Genomic DNA, 13,104 nt, shown 5'->3' with positions numbered 1-13,104 from the left:
CAAGTACAATATTTTAATATTTTTGAATGCTTTGATGTTAACTTTTGGCATGCCACTTTTGCATTAATACTGTTCCATCCAGATAAATGATGTACAACTGGAAATGTTTTAAAAATGGAAATAGTGTAGCGCAGCTGCTCATGTAACCACAACATTTTTAGCATTGTGCTGGTGATGCGGTCTACTTGAGTGCCTGCTCACTTTAAATTGAGCTTTTGGCTGAATTCTCTGGTAATCTGTGCTTTTAGTGGCAATACCTCCCGTACGTTGAAAGCCTGTTATGAGAATATTCCTGTTGAAAGCTGAGGGTGAAGTCACTGGCTGCTTTAAACTCTGACGAATGTTTTCTTATTGCTCTTTGCCCACAGAGACGGTTGTATTCAAAGAAGAGGAGTTATTTCAAGAATGTTTCCTGCAGCTGAATCTGCTTTTATAATCACAGCTCAGGAGATATTGCTGGGACTGAATCTATCCTTATTTTTGGTTGCTGCCACAGTCTTAAATTCTGCGTGACTGTCAATTTAGATTCAGCTATTGATATTCTTAGAAATGTGCTGCCTCAACTTCTGTACTTCTACAGCAATTCAAATTATCCTAAATCAATAAAAATAGAACAAAGTGTTCAAAGCCATTGGTGGGGTAAGACAAGTGAAAGGGAAACATGTTCTTCCTTCATGGGTGTTTCGGCAAGGTTGAACATCCCACAATCACAATACCACCAATTAAATCTAATCCATACATTTGGCCACCCCTGTGCCTTTATAAGGAACCTCTATGGTGAAAGAATAACATTCCAGTTTCATTAGTTTACACTGCTGATATTAATACTATCATTACAATTCGACATGGTTTATTTTGACTACTATTACCACTAATACAATAATAGACCCTAATAGAGGCTGAGTGAGGGGGGAAACGGGCACAGGATCGACTTGGAGTTATTCCACCCCCAGCAGCTGCAGCAGGGGCCCAGAGGGGTCAGACGTACAGTAACACTTGACCCCAACTCCGTGTGTGTGTGTGGAACAACCATCCCACCCTCCCGCCAACTCCAGTCCCTGCAGACCAGCAGAAAGGGCAGTAACCTCTAAAGGCTTTGTTTGGTTGGCCGGAGTCTGAGCATAGGCCCACCATTGTAAGTCTGGGGACTCCTATGCTTGAGCTCTTGTTTTCTTTGGGAAGCAGGAAATTGGATGACTGGCTACCTGCTACAACAACATCCTGTACTTGAGAAGCCGTCTTTTCACCCATACCCACCTATTATTTCCCTTTTCCATCATACGCAAGTGGTCAGCCAGCAAGCCCTTTTCTTTTCTTTTTTTACCTCTGGTCCTGGGGGCCCCGTGCGTGGGTTTGTCTAGGTTCCACTCAGGTTGAGATCAAATTGGCCCCATCCAGATGCTTCCGTTGAAAATAGTCTACGGGGGCCAAATACTTTAGCTTTTGGAGCCTGACTCCACCTTGTCAGGTTAATGGCCCTTTGTGAGCCGACTGGAGTGACAGTGATGGTGTGCAAAAATGAATGTTCCCATTCAAGCACACACACACGTACACACACTCAGATCTACTTATAGCTCTGTCAGTGCTTGTCTGGTCACTTCAGACCAATCAGAGTGATCTGCATTGGGCCTGTAGGAGACCACTTGCCCCTATGAAAACATTCTTAAGGATTATGGTGCTACAGACAGGATCTAGGTGGCCATTGATGAGAGCTGATTCCGATCTGACCTCGGGGATATCCGACCTCCATGTGAGATATTAATGAGGATAATCATTCCATCATCGGAAGACATTTTATGTAAAGCTTTCTCTGTTGCAGGGGCTCTCAACTAAACTCCCATTTTACACATTAGGGCTGCATAATCCCTCTTGATAAGCTTTAGGTGCAGTGACCCCCATACAGCAAGATTTCACTTAAGTGTGTGACCTGGGACAATGTAACTGATGCCTTTCAGGTGCACAGATATGCACATGAGCATAAATGCTATCTGTCTAAGCAAACAGAATTGCCATTTTGTTTCGACATGATAATTCAGTCTGACATGTTAATGTTTATGTCTGTGTTTGTTTGGAGGGGGTCAAAAGTTTTGCCCTGACAAATCAGTAGTGAGTGACATACCCATGCCTGCCTCGTCTTATTTTCAGTCAACACAGAAGCTGGTAGCGGCTGTTAGGTCAGTTAACTTAAAGAATTATTCATTGATTTGTTTGGCAATTTGGAGGCAGCTGAACAAACTGTAAACACAACACTGACATATTATGCATTTATGAAGTTGATATTGCAAACATGTTAACAAACAGTTGCCTAATTACATACCCAGCAGACACAGATCAACATCGGCATTCATTTTGCGTTGTGTCTCCAGTGACCCGATGAATTTAAGTACAATTTTTACCACCTTTTAGTTCTGTTTTGGTCTTCACTAAACCTTGAGGAAAATATCTGGGTCTTTAGTGCGTACGTGCTAGCTGCCAACTATGTTCACCATCTAGTTGCTAACTTTATCTGTGTGCTGTTTGGTGCTTTTTCACTGAAAACAGGTGCTTGCTTCTGCTAAAAACAAGGTGGACGAGAACAAGTTGTGGGTCTCAAAACCAAAACAATGAGTTGAAAGACACTAAAACACTCAGTACAGCCGAGGGGATCTGCGGAGTCAGGTAATAATTCTCTGTGGGTAATGACCCTTTAACATTATACATAGTCCTTTGATCCACTGTTTATCTAAAAATATTCATTAGTGCAGTTTTAACGTTTCACACGATCAAAGAAATTTAGCAGTGGTAAATCACACCTTCAAAGCTCTAAACTGGTTGGTTCAATGTAATCAATGAGCACAACACCAGACCTGTTTAAGTCATTCAAAAATAATCTGAGATATGGGCGAGCAGCATATCTCTGGAACTAGGCCAAAATACTTTTGCATGCTTAAAGGGAGATGCAAGTACACACACACACACACACACACACACACACACACACACACACACACACACACATCAGCTGCCAACCTCAAAAGCGAACTTTTCCTCAGTTATCATTTTGTTCTCAAATCTTAGCAATTGTCAAATCTGAACAAAAGATCCACACGTGATAAAACCGTCAGCCAAGAATACAGATCGACCTACTGTTGATTGTTGCGGGTGGAAGAAATTATCAAGATATTTTCCCCATTTTGCAGCAGATGATTTATTCTATTTGCAGAAACAGGCAACATCTGTGTTTTATCAATAACATTCAACATGTATAAAAAAGAATAGTAAAAGAAATGCTTGACAGAAAAAACCCTTATATTCTAGGAAAAAGAACTGACAAAATGAAAAAAAAAAGGATTTGATTCTGAGGCACTTATGGCTTGGCAACACTCGTGCAGTCTGAGTTTTCCCAGGTGGTTCAAGTCAAGCGTCAAAGGCCATGATTACAATACTGGAACCAAAGGGGATGCACTCAAACACAATCACATCACGGTCTGATATGTCATCACTGGCCTTAAAGCTGCTGTCCGGACTTTGTCACTGATCTACAATGACCACAAGTATCATCTCTAATATTTAAACAGTCAATACAACAAGAGGTGGCCTCTTAAACAGATTATTTATCAATAATGTATCAAAATGCAGTTCATTATGGACATAAATCAATTATTTACAACAGAAAACAACAAAGGAGATGCTCAGTGATTTCTTCCTGGGAATTAAAAGGAGTCTCTAGAGTTGTTCCTGCAGCTTTCCAAAAAAGTTTGCATTGTGTGTCCTGTTGACCCCAGTCTCTCTGTGTCACAAGGTCTGTGTCGCATCTCCTTTTCATAATGCCGACCCTTTTGTTCATTCAGAGCTGGGCGAGGCAGCGGAGTCTATGTCGTCATTTTCCAGGTCATTGGGCGAGGATGACTGTCCTCCCTTCACTCTCTTCCACTTCATCCTCCTGTTCTGAAACCACACTTTCACCTTTTGTAGAGAAATAAAGGACATGCTACATTAGAATGTTCATTAATGCAATATAGCCAAATTAACGCATCATCATATGGACAAAATTGTTGAGCTAAATTTGCCTCAGACAGATTGCCTCTTGGTATCCTCCCTTTGCAATAATTTAAGATTAATGTTGTTTATTAATTGATTAGTGTATCAGCAAAAATCCATGGGTTCTAGCCTTACAAATACGAATATTTGCTGGTTTGCTGTGATAGTAAACTGAATATCTTTGGGTTTGGGGCTATTGGTCAGACAAAAGAAGCAATTTGCAGACATCATTTTGGATTTTGAAAAAAAATTTATGAACATTTTTCTATGTTTTCTGACATTTTATAGAGCAAACCTTTAAGCAATTAATTGAGAAAGTAATCAGCAGATTCATCAATAACTTAAATTACTACGAGTATATAACAATTAATACTACAAATTGAGGATCAGCATAAGGAGTTAAAACCATATGTGTCTATACTTGATAAAACTCAGACACAGTGCAGAATGTATTTTCATTCACCGATTTTGAACTTGTAATAGGATCACTGTGGCTTTTTTTCATTTTTTTCAATTTTTAGCAAAACTTACAACATGGTCAGCAGAAAAATAGACAAATAATCCCCCACAAATCTCCCAGGACAGTATATAAATTGGCTCGATTTGCGTTGGCCTTGCAAGGAGTATGAATTGTCTTCACAAAGTGCTCGGCTCTGGCTCAAAAATCTCTGCAAATGCAGGCAGAGTGTATCGTATAGACAGTAGGTCAAAAGAGTCAACTATCAGCGTGTCAGCATACACAGGACATGAGTTTACTCGCAGTGTGGATAATGCTCATCCGTGTCATCGCACTGTTCTGAATTTAGAGACATTAGACCATTTCATACTTTAATTGTCCGGCCAAGAATAGAAGTAAAAACAAACACTTCCTGAGACTCGAGAAAATGACCAGGAAGATGCAGCAGAAAAACAACTGAGGGGTGAACATTAATTAAGTCTGTGATTGAGAATATTTACTTAATATTTAAAAAGCTAATAAAATAGGGTAACAGGTGCATGAACTGTAGTTTTTCGCTACAGTTACTGAACAGGAGTAAATTGTGTATTTGTCCGGGACTATTTTTAGTTGCAGATTAATACACATTTGGTGCACTGGAGAGTATTAACAGCAGCAGGATGATGAATGTGGGACTGACTCAAAATTAACAACCAATATTCATCATAGTGAAGGAACATGTTCCAGTTGAACAGATAGGCTGGTTTGCGTGTTTTTAATAGTTTTTGGACAACAATCGAGCTCAGAGGAATAATAAAAATCAGGCTTTGGTTGCTAATAGCTAGTATGATGTTGTTGGTTTGGTCTTTTAATAGGACTTGTTGACCAAAGGATATTATGAATATCCCTGGAATCATCCTCTAAGCTAATACAACTCATTAAAACCTGTTGGCAAAGCTCCAAGCTCTTTGTCTTAGTTCATGAAAAGTTGATATTTTGGAGAGTCACGATTTTCACAAGACATTGACAACTGTTTAAGTGTCGATAAGTGTTAAACTTAATTCAGACTGTAGCAGCTCATTGCTCCATCAGCTGAGAATTTCAAGTCAAGGATGTTTTGGGTGACCTCTGCACATCCCACTCAGCATTCCCCCTTGCAACTCTGGGATTCAGATGAATCTGTTCCCAGATACTGTAGTCTCTTCGTCTCCGTGTTTTCCTGCTCATCGTGACTGATTGAAAGGACGGCATAACGCCAAAGCATGTAGGATGAGTTCGAAAAAGCAGACAAGTTGCAGTGGGAGCTCTGAGTGAAGATGGAACCTGGCTGTGTGTGTCTGTCTGTAAGAGTGTGTGTGTGTGTGTGTTCCAGAGGTCTGGGAAATAGATTTAGGAGCAGACGGCAGTATGTGTGGTCACTGTGGCACCACGGCCTCATTAGGAGGAGCTGGGACACTGGGCCTGACAGGCAGACTGGGGTTTTATCCAGCAGCATCGACACATGTTCGCCCGATTTCATCAAGTCTGGAGCTGCCGCCCACTCATTAAAGCTGCATGTCATTCTGCTAGAACCACAGGATGAAAAATAGTGTGGAAAAAATGGTTCATTGTATTTAAATGCAACTGTGTGTATGAATGTATGTATGGATTCTTCTTCTTCTTTTTAGGATTATTATTATGATTATTATTATTATCTGGAATACTGAGGATACTGTCCACTTTATATATGTGATCATTACCTTGTTGGAAATCGAACCATTTGAGTTATTAAGGTATTTGTGGTGATATTACACATTTCCTTTCATTTCTTAGTATAAAGTATTTGTAACATCAACCTTTCTACCAGACTTAAATGAAAAGTCGGTTGTAAAATCAGAAACCTTTTTTGTGAGTCACATTTCGACTAAAAACAATTTTTTTTTCATATTTAAAATATTTGAAACATTACTAGATGAGCGGTTAACATGGAGTGATAATAATACAAGCATTTCCCCACGTTCTACTGGGAATCAGACGTGAGGGAAAGGTGGTGTACCTGTCTCTCTGTGAGGTCCAGGTTGACGGCGATCTCGTAGCGGCGGAGCCTGGTCAGGTAGTTATGGTGGGTGAACTCAGCTTCCAGCTCTCGCAGCTGCTCCTTGGTGAACGCTGTGCGCTCTTTTCTGGCCTTGCAGCTGGAGTCCACCTTAAAACTGGACTCCTGGATATCTGGAGAGAAACAGAGAGAAAATGTATTTCATGCAAATTCTCAACTACTTTCCTCAAGGCTGTTTGTATGATTTTAGAGGAATGTATGCATATATTTTTTGTACTTTTCTCATCACACTTGTTTTAAATAGGGGGAAAATATGATACATTTTCATCCTAGTGAACTCCTCTATTCTATGAATATAAGGGGTTATGGACCCAGTTTGTCTTACATGATGGTTTTACCACTTAACCAACAAACCCTTCTCCAGTATTTTAATTTTATTCACAGCTAATCTGAATTTGAATTAGCTCTCCAGCCATATTGTGACCATCCTCTAGTTGACTATTAAACAGACCTTGAGGACCTTTCAAACCAACAAACCACAACTCCAAAGACTCTTTAGTGAGAGGCCCCTCATATAGTAAACACCAAAACGAGCACTTTAAAAACAGACCACCCTGACCTGAGCTTATGAGCTCTGTTCACTTGCAGTGAAGCATGTATTTTTGACTACCTTCTGCCTTTATTTGTCTTTCTTTGTTTATGTGTATGCAAATTTAAGTACAAATTCATGCATTTGAACATTCATTCATGGTGTGTGTGATAGCATATCAGCACAGGGTAGGGGCCACCAAGCCAGCCACAGAGGGACTGAGTTAGGAGAGGAATGCAGCGGAACATCGTTAAAGCCTCTAACAAAAGAACAAAGGTGCGGATGTGTCCAGGTTCGAGTGCTACGTGTGTGTTAGAAGATTTCCCTCCGGAGCACTCTGGGGAGATTCACATTAACTCATCTACATGACAGCAAATACATCAGGAAAAAAACTGAGATATCTCCATGAATGTCGTTAGGGTCGACAGTGACTGCGGTTTGAACTACACTGACATCAGTTTCAGTATTAAAACTGTGAACAAACACATCATCATTATCCAGTCTCCCATGAGACTAGAGTTGCAGTTTATTGCTAAGATTTATAGATTCCTCTGCCTTCGTATTTCCTAGGAAATGGTGGAATTTAAACCTCATTTACCAGGATAAATATAAATGAAAGCTTCATTTAACTTTCAGTAAAACTTCTCTTGTGTATTAACGGGAAAGAGTTTGTGTAATAATTGTGCATTGGTAGCGACACTAGCAGCTGATGTAATCTCTAGAAAATGGTTCTAATTTGTCAAAGTGAGAAGTTTTGCTTGGTGCCTGCCAGAGCAGTGGGCCAGAATGTGAAATGGACTGCAGTACCTGGGCCAGATGTGACTGGGCAGACCAGGACATGTGTGTGTATTTGTGCACGCGTGTAGCTCATGTGTGCAAAGACCTGATGTGTGTGCTGGATAACCATGTGTCATGCCAGAAAAACTTCTTATTGTCTAAGTGTCATTAATGACACGCTGCCCTGAGTGTGCCGGCACTGCCTGGCCTGTGTCCTGTGTCAGGCAGGTTTAGTTAGACTGAACACCTGGCAGGGCAAGTACTGGTTCTCACTAAACAGGCCCCCAATAAATATCCAACACAGCCAGAGACTGTAAACTTGCTGGGAGAAGGCTTCTGCACCCAGCAGGGTCCCAGAGACAAACAACATTTGGTGCCTTTTTGGGTGGATGCAGCAAAAGTAGTTTTCTTCATCGGGACTGAATTAAAGCTGTGCGAAAATTACATGTGTGATTGATCACATAATTTGTGTGTGTAAAAGCCAGGATTTCACAAGGAGTTAGGATGTTTTATTAATAACACTTAATTTTAACCTCATTATGCATCATCCGTAAGCAGTAATGAATTAATAAATGGATTATGACACACTATAACACTTTGTAATGTAGTTGTAAGCAGGTTTAATTTTTAGTGTTTAGTATTTTGCATAGGCAGGTAATGTAGGTCAGCATGATAACATAAACAATGTATAATGAGTTGTTTTGAACACATTTATTAAACCTTTTAAATCCACGTGTGAATCATTTGTCCATGTGTACAAACAAATAAATGCTTTATAACACACTAAAGATTTGCTCATTTGTGGAATCATGTGTTATTTTGCACTCATTAACTGTTTATGCCATTAGATGCTTCATAAGGAGTCATAATTACTGACAAATCCATTGATAAACAATTTTAAAAATATTTTAAAAAGCCATTTGTTAGATTTTTGTATGTGTTATAAACCAATAAATGTTAAGTAGGGGGTAAAAGTGTTACTGTTTAATTTTATAACAAAAAATGTTTAATAGTTGTTTTCTTCGTCAATTTATCAGAAATAATACAAGGTATCTCTATTTGTCATTTTACAATGTGTTGTATAATGGAGTTTGATAATAATAGAAAATACTAATAATGTTAGATTTGCTAATAGTAGAATGGTTATTTCATCGTCACATATTGTTCTGTTGACAGAATTATAGATCATACTTTGGATTAAAGCCAATATCAGATACCAGTTAGAGTTTAGGGTTTTGGAAACATCACTTCCCGTGCACCACATTTTCATATCTGTATAAATACACACAGACACAAGCAGACTGTATAGCAGCCCTGCCTGTAATGTGAATGCCTTCAGGACATTTTCCTAATATATGCTCTTCTACCAGCTAGTCAATACAAGACTGAATGGCTCTTTTCTGAAACCAAGAACTGATGTAGTGGTCAGACATGTTGCATGCACTCAGTGGGAGATTGTGTTACGGCTTAACGACAGGAAAATGTCAATGGATAAGAATGTAAAAAGTGGGCTCAGAGGCAAAGTGATTTTACCAGACGTGGTCTGGCATGTTTTCAGTGTAGTGAGTGGAGGTTACAATAAGGTAAGAAATGGAGGGAGGGGGCGTCTGTACTCCCCCACCATCCTCTTCAATTTGGCTGTTGAAGACATTGGTCATGTTGTTTTTCCAAATAATTATTCATGCTCTTTATAATTACATATGCCTTGCTACACTTGGACAAACAGATGATCACAATGAAGCACTTGAAAAATATAGAATACGCCTGTATAATATCTGAAGTGTTACTGTATGATGGAGCAAACTCCACCCATCCAGCGCTCTGTGTAGATTAAAGTTTAATTTTAGGATAAATTTGTAAACAGTGAGCAACAACTTTTCTCTCTATAACCTATATTTATAGTTTAACCCTGGGCTAGATGAATTTCCCCACAGTACAAATGTCCAGTATTTATTGCAAACTTTTTCTTTCTTTTTAAGTGTAGAAGTGCAAATGCCGGTCTCACTGCATAAATCATCATCTTTGTGAGGGAAACAAAGTCAACAGGCTGACATTTTCCTCAGTTTAGAAAACGGTTTCCACAGATGAAATGTGAACGCTCCAGATGTGCTGGACGTGGTTTTATTTTCATTCTGCCAGGGTGAGATTCTGCACATTAAATCTTTTACACCTTTAGATTCAGTTTAAATGTAAACATGTCCTTAAGTCTGTTGCTCTCGTTGTTAACGTTACGTGTGAAACTTTTAGAAAGTAGTTTGTCATGGATATCAGTTACTTTTGCTCCCTATTAGTAAGTGTGAAATATGATCAGGGGAATAAATTGCACCATAATCCAAAAGCATACAATCATACTATTTCAATGCTTACATCACAGCTCTAAGCATATATACGCATACGTAAGGACACATGAACTCATTCTTTTGTGGTGAAAAGTTCTTTTAGCAGAGGGTGTTACTGGAAATAGAGTTTAATATGAATGTTATCATCTTATTTTGGCTCACTGGCGTTTGGTGAAGTGGCTGAATAAATTGAAAATAAAAGCTGAAAAGTTTTACGTGGTCTCTTTTTTTACACTTCAATAGTTTTAAGTGAAAAATTCTGAAATGAACAATAATTTCCTGATTCACTGTTAACTACAGCAAGACCGTGAATTAATTAATTTCATTAATTCACTTTTTAGACTTAATCTATAAACACATAATAAATACAGTCTGAAGCACCTGTGATATCTTAAACCACGTTTCCCCCCAGAAGCCTGATGTCATTTTTTAACATCATCTTGAATGTGGCCATGCTGTTTAAAACAATAGTCTATTTCCAACGGATACAGGAGCTCAATGAAATGTTCACATGTCCTATAAATCATTTCAGCCTTTTGAAAGCCCTTGAACAATAAGAGGATGCAACTGCTACTTAAAGTGTGTGACTTGAACACAAAAGTCTTGTCACCTACTCACCTTTCACATAGCAATCTGGTGAGAGTGCTGCTTTTAGATCAATTTGGTGAGGAAATAGAGAGAGAATTTGTGTTGTTTCCAGCTGTGATACAGGTCAGGGAAGAAATTCCTAACCTTGACATACACATCACATTTCTAAACTTTAAATGGAGCAACAATGGCATAGCATTTTTTTACACCTGTGTGCAGAGGTTTGGCAAATAAAAAAACCCTCATGGCATTACTATCAATCTTTATTTTTTATTCCTTGTCAAAAGTTGTACTGCTTCCATGGCAGTTTTGCATGTTTTCTCCTCATTTTTTATTGATATTTCCACCATTATAAACACCGGTGTACAGTACGAAAAGAGGAATGTCCACTATCATTTTTAATACAACCAAATGTGCTTTTTATCGCTGTATGTTTTCCTTTTCTACGCATACTGTGAAGTGTTTTTGGAATGCTCTTCTTTCCCCATGAACCAACAAACCCAAGTGGACTCCCATCTGTCCCAGTGCACCCTGACTCACCTGTGACATCTCGCTTCCTCTTATTGGAGCTCTTCTTGTCTGAGTCAGCCGACGCCACGCTCTGTGGTGAGTATTCTCCCTCCAGGCACCCAGGCACCGTCCCTGGCAGCCTGTCTCCCCCTACACTGTCCAGCTCAGGCCCTCCAACTCCACCACCACCTACTACTACAGGGGCGACGACGGGTGGGCATGCCTCAGGCGCTCTCACCCGTGTCTCACAGGGGTTGAACTGCCAATCTGCTCTCTGGTACCCCCCCTGGTTCTCTTGGTACAGTCTTTCGTCACGGGGGTAGGCTGCGTGTGGCGCAGTTGGCAACAGGCAGGAGCTGGTGAAGTCTGTGTAGGCCAGGAACTCGGGCTTCTGGTGGAGGGAGAAAGGGGCCTGCTGGTAGGGTGATTGCAGATTGGCTCCTGGGACCCCTGAGTGAGGATTCCTCATGCAACCCCAGATCGGGCTGCTGGGGTGGGAGCTCCGCATGCAGCTGCTGGCTGGCTGATCCATGGTGATGCAATAACACTTCACACAATCTTTATTAGTGTCTTATTACAAGTCCTTGCAGATGAGTTGAAACCCCCTCCCGGAAAGTAAGTTACGAAGTCTGTATCTTTGTCAGTCTTGAGAAAAATCCACTTCTGCTGGCTAAATGCACATCATCGTCTTACTGCATCCACATCAGGAATACTCACTACTGTCAGAGGCTGTTGACTCTTCCACAGCCCAGAACGCGTGAGGATAGACGCCTTCCTGTGACAGCGTGCTTCCCCCTCTCTCTGGGATCTTGTGTGTGACGTCCTTTGGAGCCTCTGGTCCTGACACACTCTCACACACTTTCCCTCTGTCTTACTCTCACACACCCTCTCTCCCTGACTGATCTGACTGACTTGTGGCTCGGCGGGTGAGCTGCATCTGCAACTGCATGACTCCCCTTCTCGGGCTGGCTGTTTTCACAACTCTTCTAAGGCATTCTTGACAAGTGAGCCCTCCTCCTTTTTAAACATATAGGTGGGAAAGAGTGGCAAGTTTATGGAGTGTAACGTGAGATTGCAGAGGAGGAGCCCTGCCGGCCACATGTTGGTAGTACCCTCCAACCAACCCTGCCTCATCAACTATTAATCACGGGGGAAATTTTATATGCACATCTAATGGGCTTTCCAGACGTGGGGCTTTTTAAAGGGACATTGTGTGTAAAATATAAAGTGAGCACCCACCCACATTAGAGCTGGGGACCCCAACTTATTCGGCTCTTTAGCGCTTTCCGACACCCAATTTAGTTCCTTTTTTGACACCCTTTAGAGGAAAGTTAACCCTAACCATTTCCCGCTGTACCCCTGATCCCAGCCTGTCCTCTCCAATCTGAAAAGTCCTTTTTTCTTTCTCTGTTTTTATGACTGTGTGTGTGTGCGTATAAGTACTTGTGCACATTAATGCTACACACCCAAATCCACCTGGCTGGGCTTTCTTTAACTTTGAGGTGATAGGACGACTGGATTTGATATTGGCTATGCAGGCTCTCACACCTCTTGAGGTTTTCTCACTTTAGTGAGACACAATATGAAATTTCAGAGCCATATTTCAAAAACACTAAGCAAACACTGTGACTGAGGGATTGTGCCATTTTTTTGTGTTTTGTGATTTTTTGTGGAGCCCTTGCATATTACGAGATATTAAGAAGCAGCAGCAATTGTGTGTGAAACCAGTCACATGTAGATTAACCACATTTGGATGAACAAAGATGTAATTATTCAATTTTCTGATCACTGATTTTTAATCTCAGGCTAC

At 40.4% G+C, this 13,104-nt stretch overlaps 1 protein-coding gene across 1 annotated transcript; it reads right to left on the bottom strand.

The window, feature by feature from the left end:
* Positions 1 to 3,171: 3,171 nt before the first annotated feature.
* Positions 3,172 to 12,266, bottom strand: meox1 (mesenchyme homeobox 1). The gene is made up of 3 exons (XM_046068131.1): positions 11,325 to 12,266; positions 6,492 to 6,664; positions 3,172 to 3,945 (listed from the first exon to the last, which is right to left on the bottom strand). Exons 1-3 carry the CDS (start codon positions 11,824 to 11,826, stop codon positions 3,823 to 3,825), a joined length of 798 nt encoding a protein of 265 aa, XP_045924087.1. The 5' UTR covers positions 11,827 to 12,266; the 3' UTR covers positions 3,172 to 3,822.
* Between the last annotated feature and the right edge of the window lie 838 nt (positions 12,267 to 13,104).

The sequence above is a fragment of the Micropterus dolomieu genome, linkage group LG14, assembly GCF_021292245.1.
Source record: "Micropterus dolomieu isolate WLL.071019.BEF.003 ecotype Adirondacks linkage group LG14, ASM2129224v1, whole genome shotgun sequence".
Classification (NCBI taxonomy): domain Eukaryota; kingdom Metazoa; phylum Chordata; class Actinopteri; order Centrarchiformes; family Centrarchidae; genus Micropterus; species Micropterus dolomieu.
This window is presented reverse-complemented; position numbering and strand designations above follow the sequence as displayed.

Excerpts from the sequence above, each read along its gene's own strand:
- meox1 (XM_046068131.1), bottom strand. The coding sequence starts at position 11,826 with ATGGATCAGCCAGCCAGCAGCTGCATGCGGAGCTCCCACCCCAGCAGC. Across the intron at positions 6,665-11,324 it reads GAGGAAGCGAGATGTCACAG|ATATCCAGGAGTCCAGTTTT; the intron begins GTGAGTCAGGGT and ends GTTTCTCTCCAG. Across the intron at positions 3,946-6,491 it reads TGGACCTCACAGAGAGACAG|GTGAAAGTGTGGTTTCAGAA; the intron begins GTACACCACCTT and ends TCTCTACAAAAG.